Source organism: Lithobates pipiens, unplaced genomic scaffold (assembly GCF_037356315.1).
Source record: "Lithobates pipiens isolate NorthernLeopardFrog02 unplaced genomic scaffold, aLitPip1_a1.2 Scaffold_18, whole genome shotgun sequence".
Lineage (NCBI taxonomy): Eukaryota > Metazoa > Chordata > Amphibia > Anura > Ranidae > Lithobates > Lithobates pipiens.
Window position 1 is genome coordinate 478,315,412 of NW_027507758.1, and position 24,308 is coordinate 478,339,719.

The 24,308-nt window shown below is 41.5% G+C and overlaps 1 protein-coding gene across 1 annotated transcript in view; it reads left to right on the top strand.

Moving 5' to 3' along the window:
- The window catches only part of KLHL24 (kelch like family member 24), a 123,656-nt gene extending 110,145 nt beyond the window's left edge, over positions 1-13,511 (top strand). Inside the window, exon 7 of the mRNA XM_077488371.1 lies at positions 1,319-13,511. Coding sequence (XP_077344497.1) covers positions 1,319-1,519 — 201 coding nt within the window. The 3' untranslated portion in view covers positions 1,520-13,511. The remainder of the gene's footprint in view (positions 1-1,318) is intronic.
- Positions 13,512-24,308: the final 10,797 nt, after the last annotated feature.

Sequence of the window (24,308 nt, forward strand, 5' to 3'; positions counted from 1 at the left end):
CAAATAAACTCTTCAGAAAACAAATTCCTTACAATCAAGCAAATAACAGATGATTTGTACAATAAACAAGATGACATATATAACAAACGTCAGTGGTTAGTCAATCGATGCTCATCAAACTGATCCACACGCACTAGACAGTGAAGTGAAAAATGTGACAAATAAGCAGTCTTCTTAGGATAAAGGTGAATAACGGTGAAGTGTAGTGCTACAGTCTTAACCGTGCAAACGGATAAATATAAATGGTTGTCTCTTCATTCCATGCAATAACACCTCTGTGTGAAGTGGCCTCTCACCTTACTGCTGTAAGGTAACAGCATAGGAAAACCAGTGGTTGCAATATCTTCTGGGAGTCTTTATATAAATGGCTAGTGGTTTGAGAATATCTCGATTTCCTCTCAGGGTTTTCCTCTCGATGTTCCAAGAATCAATGCTGGGTAGTGGACGATATATAATGTAATCTCAATTAAGCAAGATGGAACACAATACATCACCCACGAGCACCAAGCTTGTTCCTACATCACTTCCTGTGTGCCTGTGAGCCAATCCCAATGTGTATTGTCACAGTCACGTGACTTGATCTCCTGAGGAAGTGATGTAGGAACGAACTTGGCACTCGTGGATGATGTATTGTGTTCCATCTTGCTTAATTGGGATTACATTATAGAGGAATCACTGTCCACTACCCAGCATTGATTCTTGGGACAACGAGAGGAAGACCCCGAGAGGAAATTGAGATTTTCTCAAACCACCAGCCATTTATATAAAGACCCCAGCAGATATTGCAACCATTGGTTTTCCTATGCTGTTACCTTACTGCTGTAAGGTAAGAGGCCACTTCATACAGAGGTGTCATTGTATGGAATGAAGAGACACCCATTTATATTTATCCGTTTGCACAGTTAAGACTGTAGCACTACACTTCACTGTTTTTCACCTTTATCCTAAGAAGACTGCCTTAGAGACTAGTTATTTGTCACATTTTCATTTTACTTTTTAGTGTGTGTGGATCAGCTTGATGAGCATCGATTGACTAACCACCCATGTTTTTTATATATGTCATCTTGTTTATTGTACAAATCATTTGTTATTTGCTTCATTGTAAGGAATTTGTTTTTTGAAGAGTTTATTTGCATGTTTGGTTTGCACTGCCACCTTGTGCACACCTTTATCATTGCCTTTTCATTTCAAGTACGTTTATTATTTTGTGACACATTGGTTACACTTCAGTTCAACAACAGCGCAAGATCACTTATTATACACACATTCCTTTGCTTGTTTGTGCTCCGTAACCACATTTTTCCATTTTTTTCTACAGGAGAATTGTGGCATGTCTGTCTGCAATGGGAAAATCTTTATACTCGGTGGGAGAGGTGAGAATGGAGAAGCAACGGACACCATCTTGTGCTACGATCCAGCAACTAGCATCATTACTGGAGTGGCAGCCATGCCCCGACCTGTCTCTTACCATGGCTGTGTAACAATTCATAGATACAATGAAAAAGCCTTCAAAATGTGAACTTAGAGGAAGAAGGGAGGAAAGGGGCTTGTAAATTACCCTGCATTGAGTAAGACTTTGCGATCTGAAAACTGGCCCCATTGTACAGTATAAGGAATCTACCAGTCAAATTGCTTGCAATCATACTAAGAAATCCAAATGTGCAGAAAAGGGACCAGGAATATATATGTGTTCAAAGCTTCTCTGTTCTATTGTCACACATAAGCCAATGGTCCTGGGTTTCAGCTATTTCTAGACTGGCAATTTGAAATTGGCCCAATTATTCTGAGAATGTGTTAGTTATTGAGGGCTATTAAGCCTCAGTTCACATGGAATTTGTAACTGTTTACTGAAGTGCCGCATACACATCCGGAACGTGGCTTCCAATATTGTGCTAATACATGAAAACTGTGCTTCTCATATACCAATTGTGGAATTCTGTGAGTTGTATAACTGGCTGCCTTTGAATGCTTGTCTAGCACTGGGTGTGATTGTGGTGCAACTGGTATTAGGCAAACATAAGTTTAGAGGGCACAGAAGGCAATTTAACCACCTGCATTTTGATCCAGTACCATTGGCCAATGTGTCACTGTCACCCAACTATAAAAATAAGGGAAGACTTGTTGAGCTACCTATGTGATTTGAAAGCCTAATTCACACAGGTAGATAACGATAACTGCTTCTGAAGAGGAGCAACTTGATAGTAGTGTGTGTGTAGGTGTGTGCAGAAAGGCTCCTACTACTACAAAGGTGGACATACTGTATCTGCCTTAGTGTGCAGGGCAGACGTAAACTGTATGTACATGGTACCTCTGTTTATAATATAGGTGAATGAGGGCTGCTGTCCATGAGTCAACAGGTAGAGAGCACCGGGTACCAATCAGCATCAGGTATGGCTATGCGCCTGCAAAGATGAGACCTTCAACACATGGAAAACCTCCAGTACAAGCAGGTTTTACATGATCAGCACAAGAAATACTTTGCTTTGAAATTAAGATGGAAACATATTGTGGTAGATTCCTTTTGAATCTCTGTAAATAGTAAACATGTCAACATTTTTATATTTCTGGAAATCTCCAAAATACTTTTTTCATAGCCAATGGCTATTATTTATGCCGGCAACAAGGACTGTAATATTTGTAAATGACTTTTCTGAGCATTCTTACATATGTATAACTGTCATTGACTGTCAGGTGTGAATTCTCTTTTTATTTAATATTTTGGAGTGCATGAGAGAAGATTGTGAATTCAGATGATTGGAGATCTAGGAGGGTGTATATATATATTTAATCTTTCCTGCATGCAGAATTTCCTCTGGGATAAAGCATATTTTTGCACAAGTAAATGTTGCAGATGCAGTAATGCACAATTTTCACGGAGCCTTATCAAAGATCACCCTTGGATATCCATGAAATTACATTTTATTTTTATGTGTGTGCATGCTCTGTGAGTTGAAGAAGAGCCTAGTTCAAAGAAGGGGTATCTGCTGTAGCCCATCAGTGAAGAGGACCTACCATCAAGGTTGTTAGTAATGTTCTCAAACAACTCACATCCCAAACGCCTGAGGAACTAGGAAGACAGTTAATCTCTTGCTTTATAAAAAAAAAAAAAATGACTGTCTCTTCTATCATGTTGATGATTCAATTAATTCCTTAGTAAAGATTAATTTTACATACCGTAGCTTTAACTTTACTACAGAAGCTCAATAGTACATGTACAAGTTAAAAAACAGTATACGATTTCATTAGAAACATGTTTGTGAAATGCTATACATTTTTCTTGTCTCTTTGCTAATATATGGTCATTGGGCTTATAAAGGATGGCCTTAAATGTTATCATTGCCTACCCACCACCTGTCTCCCAAAGCAGCCATACAGGTATTGTTGTTCCTATCCTCTCTGTATTTTCATATGTGTATTTTTTTTATTATGTGTAGAAAAAACAAACTATTTAGATATACTGTCTGTTGGCAAAGTGATCAAAGCAAGGAAACTTACCATGAAACTAAAGAATGTATTGGGAGCTTTAATGTGCATTAGGTTGTTCTCTTGAGTCAAAGTTCATGTTCTTTAGTACTAAACTTAGTATTTGTGCTCTACTGAGCTGGCAAAGTGCTTATAAGGTGTTGTTTTAGTGTAAATGAATGAATAGTGCTCATAATAGTCTTGTACCAACCCGGATCAATTACTGTAGAGCAGCATCAGAATTTATATGTACTTGTAGGTACAAATAAATAGGGGTGTGTGCGTGTGTATATATATATATATATATATATGTATATATATAGTTTGATTACGGGGGCATAACTAGATCCTTCAGGGCCCCGGTGCAAGAAACCATGAAGGAACCCCCTAACACCCCCTCTTCCATCCAAGCCCTGGGCTTCCAGTTCTGGGAAGGTGTCCATGGACATTCTCCCAGAGCCCTGCCTGGGGTGCGCATCCAGCACGCTCTGTGACACTGCTGATCACAGATTGCAGTAAAGGGCTAACCACAGCGATCACATGTAAACAGACTTGCCAGTTATCGGCAGTCCTTTCTTCCCACGATATGTCTGTTTGAGAAAAGGAGAGCCGTTAACCAGCAAAACTGTCAGTACATTGTTTACACTCATAATCAGGGCACTGATCATTGGTGCCCTGATTCTTAGTGCAGCCCCATCAGTGCCACCTTTCAGTGCCCATCAGTGCTTATCAATGCCACTTATCAGTGCCCATCTGTGCTGCCTATCAGTGTTGTCTATCAGTGCTTATCAATGCCCCCTATCAGTGCACATCAATGCTGCCAATCAATGCCCATCAGTGCTGTCCATCAGTGCTCATCAATGCCCCTATCAGTTCCCATCAGTGCCACTTATCATTGCTCATCAATGCCCCCTATCGGTGCCCATCAGTGACACTTATCAGTGCTCAATGCCTCCTATCAGTGCCAGTTATCAGTGCTCATCAATACCCCCTATCAGTGCCGCCTATCAGTACCCATCAGCAGAACTCCAAAGTGAGAGCATCTCTCTAATACATCTCAGAGCCTATACTGACAGTCCCCTCACTCGCACGGACAGAACAGGAAAGAGCTGATCTGCTCCTTCTCCTCCTGCCTCTTTTCTCTTGTGTACACTGCGGAAAGTGTTAAGCTAAGCAGCTAAATTATTAAACTCAGCTGCTTAGATTAATAGAGAGGGTCGGGAGGAGAACAAGCACATTGTCTCTCTCCTGTCCTGTCTGTACAAAGGGGGGGGGGGGGACCGTCAGTGCAGGCTTTGAGCCATATGAGAGATATGCTCTCAGCCCAGAGCCCTGCAGCAAGCAATCCTGCTGGGGACCCCCTATAGTGGCGGAATGCAAGGGCGGCTTATCCCTCCTTCACAGCTCTCACCTGTTCTGTGACCTGGATCCCAGCAGCTCGGGATGTTTCACTCTTGGGAGCAGCGGGTTGCTTGGCATGCCGTGATGTCAAGGTGTGTTCCCAAGCAGCTCAGTGTGGAGCTGGAAGAGGGGGGCCTGGGAGCAGCTGGATAGGAGGGACGACGGGCAATAACCTATAGATGAATTGATTTCTGCCTCCTTCAGCCACTAAGTGCCTGTAGGAGGTAAAGGAGAAGTGGGCATTCAGCGGCTGCAGGGGCCAGGGATCTATTCCGCTATAGGCCGCCCTTCCTATTCAGCTGTACAGGGGGGCCTCATGGGCCCCCTGGAGCATGGAGCTGGGTTGAAAGTGCGATCCCTGTAGCTACGTCCCTGGGTGTTTATAATATGATTCTCATTGATTCTTAATAAAAGCAAAGTTAAGACATATTTTCATCTTCTATCATCTAGCAAAATGTCATGATAATAAAACTGCTTCAGTCTCTTGCTTGATAGTAAGTTTATTGTAGAACAAAATAAAGGTATGCACAGCTAAGCAGACATAAGCGACAGTTTTGGTCGATTATATAACATTCAGCATCCCTTTTTAACATGCCACAGTCGTCACCATCCTAGCAGAAGATTCAATTATGTGTATCAAGAGTTAATAAAAAACAGATACAAGTTTTAAATCAAACTGTTAGGGGTTTTTCAGATGGGCAGGTTGGGAGCAGTAAAAACAGCTGGTTGAGCTGCCGCTTCACCTTACCCTGGCCTGGTCACTCAGCCAAGCTTTCACAATACAGCCATACAGGGCTGTACACATGCTGCAGTATTTTTAGCCCAGGGTATAGTGTTTTACAGGAGGTACAGCCTGTCAAACTCCCTTACTGTGTTTAATGGGGCCATACCACAAGCTGAACGTTCGACTTGCAGTTGCGGCGTCAGGAGGCGGCAGTACTGCTTTCTGAGCAGCTTTCTGCTACTGCTCTACCACTGTTTGAAAAGCAATCCACTCCAAAAAGAAATGTAGCATGTCTGAAAGAGCCCTAGCACTTCATATCTACATTTGCACCCCATTGACATTACAAAAACCGAAACAAAATAACAAATTATTGACAAACCTCTTGGATTCTAAGGCCTTGTGCACACTGGGCATAAAAAAGGCTGATTATGCAGGCTTGTGGTCATTTTGTTCTTTAGCCAGTAAAAGCAGCTCTATGTTAGCCTACTGTATATGTCCATGCACATTTGGGCGTTTACAGGCATGGTTGCGGAGGAGCGTTTTCAGGCTGAAAAAAACCCCAAAAAATCACAAGTGCCTTTTTGAGAGGAGATTTCGGGCAGAAAAGCACTTGCCGTGCATATATGCGACGTTTAGGAGTATTCAATGTTTTTAGGTGTACATTGATTATAGAGAAAAATGATCACAGGTGAATATTTAGGAAAAAAGCTCATAAAAGCAAATACATATAAAACGTGCATATATGAGCCACTATGAGCATTTTTATGCTGTTTATTCTGCCAGAGGTTCTGGCATTTTTTCAGCCACCTAATGTGTATGGACCCTAAAAACACATATACAGTAAAACCTTGGTTTGAGAGTAACTTGGTTTGAGAGTGTTTTGCAAGCCAAGTAACATTTTTTTTAATAGATTTTGACTTGATATACAAGTGTTGTCTTGATATACAAGTAGCGTCATGTCACAACTAAGTATAAAAGAGAAGAGAGGCACCTCTAATGCCATGTACACACAAGCGGAATGTCCGACAGAAAAACTCAGATGGTAGCTTTTCATCATATATTCCGATCATGTGTATGCCTCATCTGACTTTTTATTTTTCGAAAATTCTGACTGACCTATAAATAGAACATGTTTTAAATATTTCTGACGGAACCCATTCCTATTGGGAAAACTGCTCGTCTGTATGCTGTTCCGACGGACCAAAAACTACGCATGCTCTGAAGCAAGTACGAGACGGAAGCTATTGGCTACTGGCTATTGAACTTCCTTTTTCTAGTCCCGACGTACATGCTGTACATCACCACCATGTTCTTGACGATTGGACTTTGATGTGATCGTGTGTACGCAAGACAGTTTCAGCAGAACTCCATCGGAACTCTGTCGGAAAAACCTTCTGATGGGAAAACCGGTTGTGTGTACGTGGCAAAAGTGTAGCAATATGGTTACATTTAATGAAGGTACAACATTTAGCAACATATTGCTACACTTATGCCGCTTACACACGAACGGACTTTGACGGACTTGGTCCTACGGACTTTGCAGCTGAGGTCCACCGGATTTTCAAAACGAACGGACTTGGCCACACACGATCACTCCAAAAGTCAGACGGATTTGAACGTGATGACGTAGAATAAGGAAGTTCATAACCAGCAGCCAATAGCTGCCCTAGCGTCAGTTTTAGTCTGTCGGACTAGTACACAGACAAACGGATTGTCCGCTAAAAGCCCAGTCCAGTGGACAAATTTGAAGCCAGTCTTATTTCTAGGTTTGCCGGACTTTTGGGAAGAAAAAATCTGCTGGAGCCCACACATGATCGAATTGTCCGACAGACTCTGGTCCGCCGGAAAGTCCGATCGTGTGTACGCGGCATTAAAGGCACGTCTCTTCTCTTTTATACTCTATAGCTCCTGCTGGATTTTACTTTGAATCCCCTTGTGGAGGCTTCCATTTGTGGATGGACATTTTATGGTTACACAACCTATAACAACATTTCTATAATCTTTTTTTATGGACTATAAACTAAAGGACCTATGAATAAATGGTTGTGGAACGAATCATATGAGTTTCCATTATTTCTTATGGGGAAATTTGCTTTGATACACAAGTGCTTTGGATTACAAGCAAGTTTCTGGAATGAATTATGCTCGCAATCCAAGGTTTTACTGTAATGATAAACCGGACAAGTAGCAAGATGTTGATAGATGCATGGAGCCCTCTAGTGGCTGAATTTATTAGTTACATATGATTCATGTTTAGCAATGCGTCTATTACCACGTTGGATTACGTGGCTGATTTAGATGCACCGGAGTATAATATATAAGTAGCAGCAAAGTCTTTGTTTTTTAATATTATAAGCTAGCCTATTTGCCCAGAAGTTGCAGACATTTTATTGTATACTGTTTTGTCACCATCTAGTTAACCACATTATTGACAATACAAATTTTGGTTACGATTTGGCTTTCAGTATACATGGTATATTTGTTTGATAAATATTTTTATCCTTTTTTTTTTATGGCCTGTCTACATTTAATGCTAAAAGTGACATCTGTAAATGTATAGAAAAATAAGTCCTTTTACATAAGTAAAAACATTTTAATCTAAAGAATGACTATATGTTTTAAAAAAATGCTTTGGTTTTTATACCTATATATAATATATTACTCAGAATTACTAATCTAAAAATTCACCAAGATCTATCTTTTCTATTAGGCCTTATCCAGTGTCATTATATTTTTATATATATCTAATTTTAGCCAACATCACCTGAGTTTTGTGTTTTTACTGTGAGCAAGAATGGCATACCGCAGGCCCAGATACAAGTCGCATGCAAAGTGTGTCTAGGCCTTTGCTAGCAGCTGATTTGTGTAAGCTGAACTTCAGTCAAAAGCAATATTTTATTTTTTTGTACAACAAAAACAAGTTATCTTCTCTGAAATGTGCCCTATGTTTGTCTGCTGCATTCTGCATTGCATTTATTTTAAATAATGCACAGCTTTTTTTTTTTTAAACATTGGGGCATGCCAAGTGACAAGTCTCAGCATCTGGTAGTCTATACCAACAGGGAAGTGTGGCCTAAATACACATAAAAGTTTTAAGAAATGCTGCAGCAGCTAGAGATTGGGCACACTTTGTTGGAAAAAAATATATATTTTTACTGTGCAAATATACAAAAATCATTTTTGGCCATACTTCAGGTTTAAAACAATGGTGATATTTCCCCTGGAAATAACATATCAACATTGATTTTGTGACTTATTCTAGCCATAAAGAACATTTATGTCACATTCTAATTGTTTCCTGTATTTCAGATATGTCCATTTTGCACTAGAATTCATAATTTTGCTGCCAGTTTCATTAGGGTAAACAATTATGGTACTTATAACCCATATTCTGACAAAACAACAACATTTGAAATAATATTTTGTATAAAGGGGGATGTACACAGTTATATTTTTATAAAATGAGATTACTTTTGCTCATAGAAACTGTAATAGAAAGAGTATTCTGTAAAATTAGGTTAAACAATAGCAATTACTGCTATTCATACACAGTCCTTCATCTTTAGTGTAAAATCTGAGCTCAATTTGGCATGTCAGTCTATTGTCATGTAAAATTTGCCTGTGGTTGAGATGTGAGATAAAACGCAAATATTGAAAGTAGAACTAAAGGCAAAACTTTTTTTTTTGTCAGGAAGTGAAAACGTTCTTTCACTTCCTGTCCCATAACCAAAACCGGAAGTGAGGGAATTCCTGGTTATCCCCACAGTCTCCAGAACTAGTGTCCCCATTGGAAGATTTCCCATCTATTCCTGTTCTGATGACTACCAACATTTTTTATAGTCAGACAAATAGAGAGGGCAAACCTCTTTAAGGCCTGTTTCACAAGGGCTTTAGCTTGCATAATAGCAGTGTGAACAGCAAGCTATGACAAAGCATTTGCAGAACTTAAGCTTTTAAAAGTGCCATTCAGCTTTAGTTTGTAAATGCTGAACACAAATCCTAATGGGAGTGTTGATTGCCACTTAAAACAAGCAGATAGCAGGCTTTCAACAAATTTTGAGAAGTACTAAAGCCTGCTAGCAGCTTGTTTACAGTGGCAATCAACACTCTCATTATAATCTATGTTCAGCATTTACAAACTTGAATTGAATGGTACTTTAATCTTCAACAAAGCTTGCTGAAAGCTATGCCAATGCAGCAATAAAAACCTGACATGTAAGAGGTCTTATGCTTATGAGCATTTTGAGGGAAAAGCATTTTTATATTTGTGATCAGTTTAACATTTTGTTTGCACTATTGTTCAAATATTGCGCCTTATATGACATTGGGGGTTATTTACGAAAGGCAAATCCACTTTGCACTTCAAGTGCACTTGAAAGTGCAGTCGCTCTAAATCTAAGGGGTAGATATGAAATGAGTGGAAGCTCTGCTGATTTTATCATCCAGTCATGTGCAAGCTAAAATGCTGGTTTTTATTTTCCTTGCATGTCCCCCTTGGATCTACAGCAGCTTTACTTTCATGTGCACTTGCAGTGCAAAGTGGAATTTCCTTTAGTAAATAACCCCCATAGTCTTTTTACTTCACTAAAAAATATTTAAATATAAAACCTGACAGGTGTTCTAATCCAAAACTTAAAAAAAAAAAAAATAAGTACTCAATTTTAATTAAGATGTAGCATGTTTTTAAAAATGTGAGCTATTGAAATCATTAACCATAGCTAAATAACACTTCTGCCAACTTTTATTTAAATGGAAGAGACGATAATTTTTAGTCTCGTATCTGACACCATTATGTTCCATTACCTTCTCCCTGCATTATATTATGCTTATGGGGAGCTCAGCTAAAGCAGGAATTGGAAGTTCCCATTGCTCTCTAGGAGAAAACATTTTTTCGATGTTCAAGAGACACTCAAATAAAATGAAGAAGGGTGGCTTTGGCCAACTTTAACCAACGTTAAAGTAAAACTCCAGTTTTATACAGTAATAAATGTTGGGTTCTTTTACTTTTTAACTGATACAGTAAGTGTTGCTGCATGAGTAAAATAACCTGTGCTGGCAGCATTTAGAAGAGTCAGACCCTTGCTCTCTCAAACAAAGCAGTGGCCTGGCTCTGCAGCAGTCCAACACATCACCCCATCCCACCCTGACCGCTGCTCCAATCAAGGTTGTTGCGTTACATTAATAAATAGCAATGGTTCAGTTGGCTGCAGATTGAAATATAGAGGTAATTTTCAATAACATTAAACTTCTACTTGTCTTCTGCAACAAGTATTTTTTCCATTTTTTTGCATTGCATTTTATTCTGTATCCAGGAAGGATGGGTTTCTTGGACTGTGGCCTGAAAACAATGCAGTGAAAGAACACTATATTATAGCACTGCACATCTGCCTTAACATGCACAGGTGCCTGCAGTTGAGGATAGGCCATAAGATAATACAGCAATATACAGAATATAGCATAGTAACTAATGAATGTCTAAGCCCATTGTACACACGGTCGGACATTCCGACAACAAAATCCGTCTGATTTTTTCAGATGGATTTTGTCTGAAACTGGTGTTGCATACACTCATTTGGACAAAGTTGACGGAAAATCCGATCGTTCGTAACGTGATGACGTTATTTAGTTACGACAAAACTACGTTCAGACTAGTAGCCAATATCTTTGGTCTAGGAATTTGATCTGAGCATGCGTGGCAGTTTGTCTGATCGGAATTCTCTACAAACGATCGGACAAAGTCTGATCAGATCATGTTGTCGGAAAATTTTTATATCCAGCTCTCAAACTTTGTTGGTCGGACATTCCGGCGGAAAAAGTCAGATGAAGCCCACACACGGTCGGATTATCCGACAGCACGTTCCGATCGGACATTTTCCGTCGGAATGTCCGACCGTGTGTACAAGGGCTTAGACAGTCTATTCTGTTTCATTTTACCTTGGTTACATCTAGAACTCAGCTTGAGAATTTCGAGGAGGAAACATTCTGAACATATATAAACCGTTCTTTTACTTTTTGTACCCAAGGTGCTGAAAAATGCATGGGTTTAATGTCTATTATTTGAAGTGATTTCCACACTTTTAGATCAGTGGTGGACAGATGCCTCAGATGTTCTCATTTTAGTACATAATTTAAGAGTCTTTTTATCGAGTGTTCAGAAGATAAAAAAAAAAAAAAAAAGAAAGAGTCGTGTTCAGAAAATCAAAAACAAGAAAAGAAGTTGTTATACATTTTTGTTTTTAAGGCAATGCTAATTTGACCATAATTTTAGAAGGTCATCTTTTAGAGAAACTAATCTTATTTTTTAAGATAAAGGCCACCACCTTCCAAAGCCTTATATCACACATGTACTAATGTGCTATCTGGTCAATCTTTCATCTACTTGGATCCTGCACCAAAATCCAATTTGTATTTGTTTGGTTTACCTCAGTGTGGTTCATCACAGTCACAGTGTCTACATTTCATGGCATGTCCTGTTGCTTATCTCCCTTTTTATGTCCCCAACATGCTTACTGATATCATTGACGTGTAACTCCCTCTGCTATGCCCAGTGAACAGTTGACAGCCTTGAAGCATCCAATCTCTCATATTAAATACTCCTGGGATTCCATAGTAGTAGAAAATGTGGTTAATTGTGGTTAATTGTATCCATGTGCATTCCTTTGCAGTCACACAGGTAGATTTTTGTTCCTCTAAAACACTGTATTAACTGAAAAAAAAAAAATTATATTGCTCTCAGCCTCCTCCAAATTGCTTTTTTTTTTTGCTGCTGTGATCTGACTTCCTGTTAGAGCAGGGGTCTCCAAACTTTCTAAGCAAGGGGCCAGTTTACTGTCCTTCAGTCTTTAGTGGGGCTGAACTGTGGCTAGTGGGAGTAGAAAATGCCCTGGCCCCATTATTAATTCTAATGGGAGGAATAGTATCCCATTGATGGTGTCAGTAGGAGGAATGGTGCCCTATCATTACTGTCAGTTGGTGGAATTGTGCCCCACAGGCTGAATAAAGGCAAGCAAAAGGAAACATCTGGTCACAGTTTGAAGACCACTGTGTTAGAGGATAGCTACGTTCATTTTCTATAGTCCTACTGTATATAGGAATGTAGCCATCTCAGGACTATGGTATTTGTAGTGTGCATAGAAAAGCGCACATAACCACAAGTATTGTGCACTACATGTTCCAAACAAATGGAAGTTTGGGGGAAAACACAGTAAAAAAAGGATTTTACGAAAAATAGATAATGTATTGGCTGTGTATGGATTATATTTAGAAAATAAGTGTCACAGTTTAGTCTCACTCTAATGGAGCTAAAATTCTATTCATTATAAAGTGCCTTCAAGCAAAGGTCTGTTGAGAACAAAAGAATATTTGAGATTTACATTACAGCATTGCTTTGTGTTGAAAACTACAGGAAAAGTGTATGGTGTGTATGTACAAGTATAACCCTCATTTGGTGTTTTACCTAATTGGGAAGAAGAATTTCTCAAAAAGCAAAGGGTTATTTTGTATGCATGGTATCTATTATGTACACAATATATTCTATACTGTAAAAGATGTCTGCATCATTAAAGGGAACAGAGTGATAACTGCCGATGTATAAACATCCATGGATCGCCTTCCATATTCTGTTATCGGAAATCTGTGCACCAGGTGGTCACCCTTTCTAACTGTTAACACAATATACAGAACTCTGAAAGATATTAGGATGGATGTGGTACCCGGTAAGGAGATTGCCACACTACAGAATTATGAGGCACACCTGTGTGTCTTTATATTACTGTACAATGATGTGATGCTTAAAAATTGCCTCTTTATTTCTTTGGGTAGATTTGAATGGTTTATATTGTATTTCTTATATTTTACTGCAAACGTATCATGACTGTTTTACAATTGTTATTGATATTTGATCTTAATAAAGAAATGTCCACAAGTTGAAGAGATCCACTGTTTTATAAACCAAACCAATTACAAGTAGTCTAAGCCCCTGTACACACGGGCGGAGATTTTGCCAACCAAATCCGTCGGATTTTGCCCGTCGGATTTAGTCCGATGGATTGTGTCCGAAACTGTTGCATACACACGGTGGGGCCAAGTTGGCGAAAAATCCGATCTTTCAGAACGTGATGACGTAATTTCGTTACGATGGGACTACATTCAGGCTAGTAGCCAATAGCTTTGATGTAGGAATTTGATCTGAGCATGCGTGGCACTTGGTCCGATTAAAATGCTCTACACATGATCGGATTAGGTCCGTCCGGCCCAGTTGGTCGGGAAATATTTCCAACATGTTGGAAAATTGGGTCGGACGGAGATTCGGACGGAATCAGTCCGATGCATACCACACACAGTCGGATTATCTGACGACACGGTCCGATAAGACTCATTCCGACAGATTCTCTGACCGTGTGTACAAGGGCTAAAAGAAAGGAAAATCTAAAATGTTAAAAAATCTTTTTGTCTGCCTATCCATGGCAGCATACAAATGAGGGTAAAGATTACCATATATATGCTGCCATGTAGGCACTAGGAAAAAGTGTGTTCTCTGCGGGAACCAATCAAGTTTCAACTGTCATGTCTCTAGTAACAATTGCTATGAGTGACTTTATGACAGGTTGACTTAAAGTGGTTGTAAACCCTTACATATACCCAGTGAAGGGACTAGCCACAGGTGATGCATAGAGATTAAATTAATTATTCTGCATAAATTGTACCTGTCTATCTGCGGTCTTCTCTTCTCTACATCTGTTCAAAGTGCTAAACTGATAAGCTTGTCTGAGAGTTCAGAAAAAAGGGGGACGGAGAGCTGAAGTTACACTCTGCAGAGCTCAGTGAGGAGAGCCCTGAGAGCTGATTGGAAGGAAGAGACACACCCCCCTCCACACAGCACACAGGAACAGAGCTGAGCCAGCCAATCTCTCCCTCCTGTCAAACAATTTTTCTCTTAGTGTCAGGAAAACCTGTCAGTAGTGACTCATGCTGATAGCAGATGAATAAAGCGGCTGACAGAAAAGACACGTAGTGCTTTTAACCACATTCAGATCGTGCTATAGCTGAATGATGGGCTATAGAGCAGTTAGCCAGTTCTGGCAGGGCGTCATATGACATCCTCCGGTGATTGCGCCCATTGCGGCGTGTGGGCGGCGTGCTCTGTGATCGCTGTGTTCTTGGGACACAGCTGATCACAGATCAGGCTAAAGAGCCAAACACAGTGGCCCTGTACCACGTGACGAGCTGTGTCCAATCACAGCTGATCACAATGTAAACACAAGCCGGTTATCGCCATTCCTTTCCCTCACGCTGACAGCAGGAAGAGAGGAGAGCCGGTAACCAGCTTCTTTGAAAGGGATATCTACACTGATAATCAGGGCACTGATTATCAGTGCAGCCACAACAGTGCCTATCAGTGCTGCCAATCAGTGCCCATCAGTGTAATCTATTAGTGCCCATTAGTGCCACCTACCAGTGCCCTTCAGTACTGCCTACCAGTGCAGCTTCATCAGTGCCCACTAGTGCCGCCTTATCAGTGCAGCCTATCAGTGCCCATTACTGAAGCCTCATCAGTGCCCATTAGTGCAGCCTATCAGTCCCCATCAGTGCAGCCTCATTGGCGCACATCAGTGAAGGAGAAAAATTACCCGTCTGCTAAATCTTATAACAAACTATGAAAAACTTTTTTTTTTTTTCAAAATTTTCGGTCTTTCTTAGTTTATTTAGCAAAAAATAAAAAAAACCCAGTGGTACTTAACCACTTCCCACCCGGCCAATGTATATATACGGCCGGGTGGGAGCCGCCTGCTCCTGATAGGACGTTCAGGAACGTCATTCAGGAGCAGCGGGATCGCGCGCGCGCGCGCCCGCGCAGCGGCGCGATCCCGATGTGCTCGTGTCACCCGGACACGGCACATCTCAGATCGGCAGGAGGGCTCTGTGATTGGCCCTCCTGATCACATGACGGCCGTGTCCAATCACGGCCGTCATGTGATGTAAACAAACAGCCGGTTGCTAGGCAATCGGCTCTCCTCTCCTCACACGGAAGTCACCACTGAGAAGAGGAGAGCAGAACGCTGCAGCCGGCTGATGATCAGTGAGTATGGGCTGCTTTTCACAGCTTTTTACTCACTGATCATCAGTGTAGTGTAAACACACAACACACCACACAGTGAAAACACAGTCCCCACATATGTCCCCAAAACACACATGTCCCCAAAACATACATGTCCCCAAATAATAAAAACACATGTCCCTAATAATAAAAACATGTCCCCCACATATGTCCCACTAAAATCACATGTCCCAATGATTATCTGCACACATATGTACGTGATCACCTGCACACATATGTACATGATCATTTGCGTACATATGTCCGTGATCACACAAACCAATTATTATACACTTAACGGAATTTTTTTTACCAAAAACATGTAGCAGAATACATTTTGGCTTAAATTTATGACAAAATTTGATTTTATTGGATTTCTTTTCAAATAGAAAAAAGAAAATATTGTTTTTTTCCCAAATTTCCGCTTTTTTTGCGCTTATATCGCAAAAAAAAAAAAAACGGAGTCGTGAATAAATAACACCAAAATAAAGCTCTATTTGTGCGAACAAAATGATAACAATTTCATTTGGGTACAGTGTAGCATGACCGCGCAATTGTCACTGAAAGCGCTAGAGCGCTGAAAGCTGAAAATTGGGCTGGGAAGGAAGGGGGTGAAAGTGCCCTGTATTGAAGTGGTTAAATACCACCAAAAGAAAGCTGTATGCATTTGTGTGAAAATTTCATGTGGGTACAGGGTAGCATGACCGCGCAATTGTGATTCAAAGTGCAACAGTGCTGAAAGCTGAAAGTTTACCTGGGCAGGAAGGGGATAAAAGTGTCCAGTAGGCAAGTGGTTAAGTTGACAAGTACACTCTATAGAAGGATAGGCTTTGTGCATATTTAATATCGGAGGTTTATAACCACTTTAAAGTAAACCTCCAGCCAAAACTTTTTACATACAGTTTTACAAAAAGTAGTTAAAGCGGGATTCCACCCTAAAGTGGAACCTCCGCTGATCGGAACCCCCCCCCCCCCCTCCGGTGTCACAAGGGGGGAGGGGGGTGGAGATACCTGTCAAAGACAGGTATTTTCACCCACTTCCGGGCATAGACTCCCACGGGAGTCTACGCCATTTCCTGCCCTGCCGCGCTGTCTGCTGGGACACACACGGGTCCCAGTGACAGCGCAGAGATTTCCTATTGCGCGACGCGGCTCGCGCATGCGCAGTAGGGAACCGGGAAGTGAAGCCGATTCGCTTCACTTCCCGATTCCCTCACCTAGAATGGCGGCGGCAGCAGCCCAGGCCCGAGCGGTCGATCAGCCTCGGCTGCTGGCATCGCTGGAACCCGGGACAGGTGAGTGTCCATTTATTAAAAGTCAGCAGCTGTAGTATTTATAGCTGCTGGCTTTTAATATTTTTTTTTTTGGGCGGAATCCCTCTTTAAGGGATAGGAACTCTGTCGGGTTTTAAATACTGCCTGAGGCACCACTGGGGAAATATGACCCTCAGTTTCTGTTCGGTTCTGTTCATTGTCTCCTGAAAAGGAAGTGAGAGAACTTCTCAAATTAGAAAATAGATAGAAATAATAAGCTAACAGGAGTTCTAACCTTCCCCTACTCTGCTTAAAAAAGTCTGTTTTAGTGCTATCTGGGAATATCTAAGATTTTGCCTCACACAGGTTGTCATTGAGACAAGAATGATGGGTAATTTCTCCAACAGGACCACAGAAATTGGTAAAAACTAAAAGGTTCTAACCCTTTCCCACTCTACCCAAGAGACATAAAAATAGCTGGAGATCAACTTAAAGTGGTAGTAATGTTTGCTGTAAAAGAAAAAAAAAAAGAAACGGTCCCCTGAATGTTAATGTCATAACGTGCTAACTTGCACCATTATGACACTCTTACCTGTGAAACCAATCCCTCCAGCGGCACACTGTCACTTCTGCCAGGGCTTCCATCCTCACCCGGTCTTCGAAAATAGTTATACCTCATCAGTGTGCTTATATACTTTCTTTATGCAGTCAGTAGACTGGGTTTGTTTTGACCAAGCTGTTCTTCTCCTGTAATGGAGGTCAAGGACCTGGCTTGATTTATTGTTATGTTTTTCGAGAACAAAAATGCAGATTTGTCTTATGGAAAAGTACATTTCATAATTTAATATCACTTCACATACATGACATAATCCGGAGTTCAAAATTAGTTGCCAATGATTGGAACCACCTTATCGGGTATATATGAGGAATCTGCCTTTTTTTAAACCTCAGACATACAGAGTTTGGTACACAACAAGTTAAGGCGCAAACATCACATAATAGTATGCTCAAAGAAGAGGCTGTCTGTATAAGATAATATAAAACGATGGTACATATGACATATTTCAATTATCAAGTCCCAGGAAAATGTCTTTCGTTTCTTAGGCCGCGTACACACGGGCGGACTGTTCGCCCAACTTTGTCCGCTGAACAGTGTTTGGGCGGACAGTCCGCTCGTGTGTGGGCTTTCAGCGGACAGTTTCAGCGGACAGTTGGACGGACAAGGTTTTTCGGAAATTCCGAAAAACTGTCCGCTGAAACCTTGTTTGAGCGAACAGTCCGCCCGTGTGTAGGCTTGTTCGTCAAACAAAGTTGCGCGCATGCTCAGAAAGGATTTTCACGCCGAAAGCTATAATGCAGTGTATAGGACGTCGTATTTTTCGTCCCGTCGTACGTGCCGTTCACGTCATCGCGCACGGTTTCAGCAAACTGTTCGTTCGTCGTGTGTGGCCATGTCCGTCCATGCTAATTTTGAGCGGACTGTTTGCCGAAACTGTTGGACGGACAAAGTTGGGCGAACAGTCCGCGCGTGTGTACGCGGCCTTAGGAGTGGAAATTCAACACGCAGGGCTGTCACCGCAGGGAGCTGAAACTAATTATTACAGAGATACAAGGAAAAAAAGAAGGGGACGCCTCTGGGTGTAGATTTTTTTAAAAAGCAGTTTATTCACAATTCATTCTAAAAGCAGAGAGATTTTGCACTCACATTTTCCATAATAAAAGTAAGCATGTAGAATAAGAGGGGTCATCTGATTCAGTCCGTCAATCTTATTCCAGTCCGCAAGTGTCCTGTTATCCTCTCCTGGCGTTACCACTGGTTGGTTGTTCAAAAGAAGCCGGCTCGGTGGACGCAGGGGATGTTATTTCCAAAGCGAGGCTTGGTTTACGGTGACACGCGGGTCGCGGAATTATGACGTCACGGCGGACGTCATAATTCCACGACCCGCGTGTCACAGTAAACCAAGTCTCGCTTTGGAAATAACATCCCCTGCGTCCACCGAGCCGGCTTCTTTTGAACAACCAACCAGTGGTAACACCAGGAGAGGATAACAGGACACTTGCGGACCGGAATAAATTTGACGGGCTGAATCAGATGACCCCTCTTATTCTACATGCTTACTTTTATTATGGAAAATGTGAGTGCAAAATCTCTCTGCTTTTAGAATGAATTGTGAATAAACTGCTTTTTAAAAAAATCTAGACCCAGAGGCGTCCCCTTCTTTCTTTCTTTCTTTTTTTCCTTGTATATAGAGTTTGGTGCTCTCTTTGCTACTGATGTGTGTGGTGCCATCATGCCAAGATCAATAGAGCTTCCAGGCCCCCATAAAGAAAGTTGTGCGAGCCTGGGAGTATGGCACAGGATTTAAAGTGGTTGTAACCCCCCCCCCCACACACACAACTTTGTCCCATGTAAATAAGCATTAAAATCCTTAATGAACACTGCTTATAGATATCTCCTTACTTGCTTAGTATTGTAATCCTTTTTGTTCTTTAGAATGTTGTCATTGAGCATGCCCAGATCTCCCCTGATTTACAGCACACTCTCTATGTGCTTATCTATCTGTTATCAGGACTTCCTACAGCACACCACTGATATCCCAGGAGTCTTCATAATCACTCAGAGCTTCCTCCTACACCCCATGTGACCTCACATGCAGTGTAAAGCAGGGCATGGGACAGCATTACTGCCGTCTTATCAGCTGAAGCTGATAGGACTCACCCAGGCAAACACTAGGTAATCAGCACAAGTAAATACTATGAAATAAAAGAAGTCAGCTATGAACAGGGAAGCAGGGTTGCCATAGAAACATTGGAATGAGAAGGAGGCTTGGTTAACAGTTTAGGAAGTGCTCAATGTAAGGGCAGAAATACACTCCACTGTGGACTCAAAACAATACTTAGGATGGTGCTGCCTAACCCCTGGAAACAAGTTTTTTTAAAGTTTCTTTAAAAACAGTAAGGAATATGCGATTTGGGTTGGATTACAGTGGCTATAGTTTGATAATTACTTATTATAATGGACTAAATGAAAAGAAGCAGCAGAGTGGGAGATTTTAAAAAGATCAACAAATGAGATCACACAAACACGTGTAGGTATAACATTTAATTAAATAATGACAGATACAGATCACAAATGTAATAATATTAGAACATGTAACAAACCTAGCTCTTGAGGCCTTTTTCACCACAGAGCTCTAGTCAAAGCCACATATAGATTCCCATTGAATTTTAGGAGGGGAGTTTAGAAATGAAGAAAACCCATAAACAACTTTCAACTGAAGGAATTTTGCATGGAGAAGTACTCCATATCAGAGACTCGTGGGCAGTTATACAAAATGCCTTCAAGAAATAATTTCTGCTAAAGGGGGCAGAACCAGCTTTTGTACTTTCTTAACTAGTTTGTACTTACTTGTTTTGCATAGTACACCATTACATCTATTGATAATTTTATTAAATAGATGATTGAAAAGGCAAAGGTTTCTTGTGTTATCCAGGTACTGTATATCATCTTTACCTGTAGACACTGTTTGAATAAAGATCTAGTTTGCCTGTTCAAATATGCTGAAAAAGTCAACAATTTCCATGAGGTGTACTTAATTTTTCAAATGGATGCATGTACTGTATATTTAGCCACTTACCTGGCGTTTTCACCTAAACTGGTTTTACTTGTTTCTACTAAAGCCTCATTCACATTGACTTGAATGCAGAAGATCATCCAATTTAATGTGTACTTAACAGTTTGGCCTTCACAGAAAACAATAGGCAGTCAGGGTCCAAATGCTGAAGATAACATTTGCCTTGACACACCATCACGCCCTAACCTCAACTGCTCAGTAACATGCCTCACAAACACTTAAAACTACATAAACTGCAGTGAAACCCTTTAGAGAGTTTCTAAAAAAAAAAAAAACACTTTAAAAGAAATCTAGGCAGTGTTTTCACAACAGATATCTCTCCCCAGGCACCACTCTCCTCTTCAGTACACGGTCAAAGCTGCACACTTCTCTAGACAAGAAGTCTATGATTACTTAACAGCTTCCCTGGATAAGAGGGCTGCAGCCATGAACAAGGTATCATTGTTTCCAGCCAACGATTCCAAAGCCAGTAAAAGCAATCCAAGCAGCTACAGAGCCACTGCATTACTTTTATAGATGGCAGAAGAGGGTACCGGGCTCTCCTGAGCGACCAGCGACATCGGGCTCCGGGCACATAGTGAGAGGAACTGATGTTGTTCCTCCCACTGTGTAACTGTGTCACGTCAGAAACCGGAAGCGATAACGATTTCATCACTTCCAGTTTTGGCTCTTTGTTTAAATGGCTGTTACTGGACAGGGAAGCAGCTGATCAGACTGATTAATGTGTCTAATCGGTGCATTAGAGAACAGAGGAGAGATCTGGGGTCTAAAAAGCCTCATCTCTCCATAAAGAGGACTGGTCAAGGCCCGTGCTGTCACAAGGGATGTTGTTCATCCCTTGTGCTAGCACTAAAGTTAATTAAAAAAATTAAAGAGACAGTGTAAAAATGTTTTTTTTGTTTTTAAATAAAATAAATATTAAAATGAAATTAAAAGTGCCCTCGTCCGTCCGTTGTGCACAACTGCGAACTCATGCACTGATCCCTGTATTTTAAGGATAACAAAAATGAGTTATGCTTTATGTGTAGAGTGGGGCTCAGCAGACCACAGCTGTTAAGCCTAGACTTGGAAGTAAAGTTGCTGTAGATCCGAGGGGGACATGCAAGAAAATAAAAAACAGCATTTTAGCTTGCACATGATTGGATAATAAAATCAGCAGAGCTTCCCCTCATTTCAGATCTACCCCTTAGATTTACAGCGTTTGCACTTCCGAGTGCACTTTCAGTGCAATTTCAAGTTCACTTGTAGTGCTTAGTGGATTTGCCTTTCGTAAATAATCCCAAATGTTTATTTGAAAAACTGCAACACAAATACCGCATAAAAATATGCAACACCCAACGTTTTATTCTCTATCAACTGCCCCCTCATTCGCCTGGCTCCTCAAGGGCGGTTCGTCCTGTACGCAGCGGGAGATGTTGAGGCCCTGGGGATGCTATGTGGAAAGTATGAAGGACAGTTCGTGAACCCCCGGCCATTTGTCCACTGTCCTGCCTGCGGGGAATACTTCTTTAGAGTGGAACAGTCAATCGCGCTACCAAGGGCTTACCACGTGGACTGGGCCACGGGCATGACAACCAAGGAGTTGGCCATCTTTGGTCCTTCAGTGAGGTTCCGGCTACCGAGTCCGGCTGGACCCAATCGGTGGAAGAAGGTTGCTTCGGGGGAAAGCTCAGACTGTGAGTAAAACTATAGTGAATTATTTACTGGCAGAAGAAGAGGACCAGGACTCAGAGTTAGAGTCCTTGTCAGATACGGGGGACGATGACATTTTTGAGGCACTGTCCCAGGAGTTGTTATGGGCTGGAGGGGATGATGTAGCCGCCACTTGTACGGATGTTTCGGGCTGGTTATCCCTAACTTTAGGGGGTAAAACGCTGAGTACAGAAAACCCCATCACAGTGAATGTGACTTTGCCCAAACCCGTGAATTTGCCCACAATTCAGAAGGACTCTGTCGTGCTGGTGCAAAGGTCCCCAAACTCCTGCATACCTACCGGGGAGGGAAGTGCCCTTGCACTGCCAAGGCTTGCAAGGTCACAGCGGCTCCTAAACAAAAGAGTAGCAAATGAATACGGGCTGGAATTCCCTTATGCCCCGAGGGATATTATGGATGTCATTGAGGAGAACTGCGAGGCAGGGTACGAGGGTGATGTTTGGAACTACTTAAAAGTACCAAAGCCGATTCGCAAGAAGGCCTTTTCACCTGAGCTGTATGAAAGTTTTGTTGGATGTCTGCAGCATTGGAGTTACGGTTGGCAAATTTATGGGGACAAAGTTGTCATTTGCTGACCGGACAAAGATAGTGCTGTTTATTTCATTACCACCGTGGATGCACAAGGGAAAGACTTAACCTTACCAGAACCGCGTTTCTATTGGTAGGAGGAAAAGCTACTGGAACTATGTTTTCTTGAATTTAAGGAGAGTTTTCCCTTTTTCCCTAATTTTCCTGAACAAAGAAAGGGAAAAATCCGGGAACTGTGGGGTAGTTAGACAGGGCTAGCTAAACAGAACGCTGTGTCAAGGTTACCTTATTGGTCACAGAACCTGTTCTAGGGAAAGACTGCACCTCAGTGACTCTTACCACTAGGTGGCATGAGTCGGTGCAAGTAGTACTGTTTTTTACTTGTTGGAAAAAAAAGAAGAAGAGTTTTAAAGTTTAGGGGAGATGGCTCCATTGAACTGGGATGGAACCCTGCCTTCTAATAAGTTTGTGTGCAACTTGTTTGTGTATTTTCTTTTAGGATTCACCAAAGAACATCTATCAAGCTGCCGCAGAGTGGGTGGTTTAGGTAGACAGGTTTTGGGTTGCATTCTATGTGTATGATAATCCTGTGTTACTAAACAAGGTTTCAATAATATTTAAAGTTTTATTGTTCTTTCCCTTTCCCCATTCCTACCCCAAAGTTCGGGTACTCTATTTTTAATAGAGCTAGTTTTTTTGTCTCTGGGTTTTTTCCTGTCCTTCCCAGACGATGAGAATATCATCTAAATTGTCAGGGGAAGTATGTAGAGCCAGCTCCTGAAGAGCACGCGCTATATGTTTTGAAAGTTAATGTTACACCTGAACTGCAGTTTGGTTTGGGTACAATTGTTCCAAATTTGGACCTCAGCATCAGTGTGACTGGACTATAGGATGTTCAGCCTGGCCATAGGGGGGCACGGTCTCTAATGGCAGGCATGGAACCACAGTTTGGTTGGGTGCTTTAAGGTTACTTTCCCTCAGAGCCCGCCTGGTGGGAGTTTCGCTCTTGCTGTGCTTTCGGGGAGAGGGTACTTAAGATGTGGATGTCGCGTGGTTCGGGATTCTGGTCCAGAAGTATGTTCTGACTCCATGGTCCTGGTCCTCCTGACCAGCCCTGGCCATAGGAAGGCTGTGGCCTGGGGTGCGAATCCACCCGACTTTATGTCTCGGGGCTGGCTGGCCCGAGGCAAGGAAACTAAAGAAGGGATTCTGAGGTGATTCGGTGCTGTCTCCGGTCATGGAGAAGCCCAGTAACTTCATAGATATCCAGGGGAGGACTCTTCAGAAGAAGACCAAGTACGGGTTGGCTTCTTAGCAAGAGCCTGGTGGGGCTGAAGTACCTAAGTGAATCCAATCTCGTGGGTATCGCCAAACTGGCTGAAAGATCCAGGTATTACAGGAGTGTTCTACAAGTTTTAGTTTCCTGCATGTTCTACAACAACGTCTGTGGCAGAGACTTGTACCTGAGTTAAGCACCTTGTTGGTTGCTAGGCCTT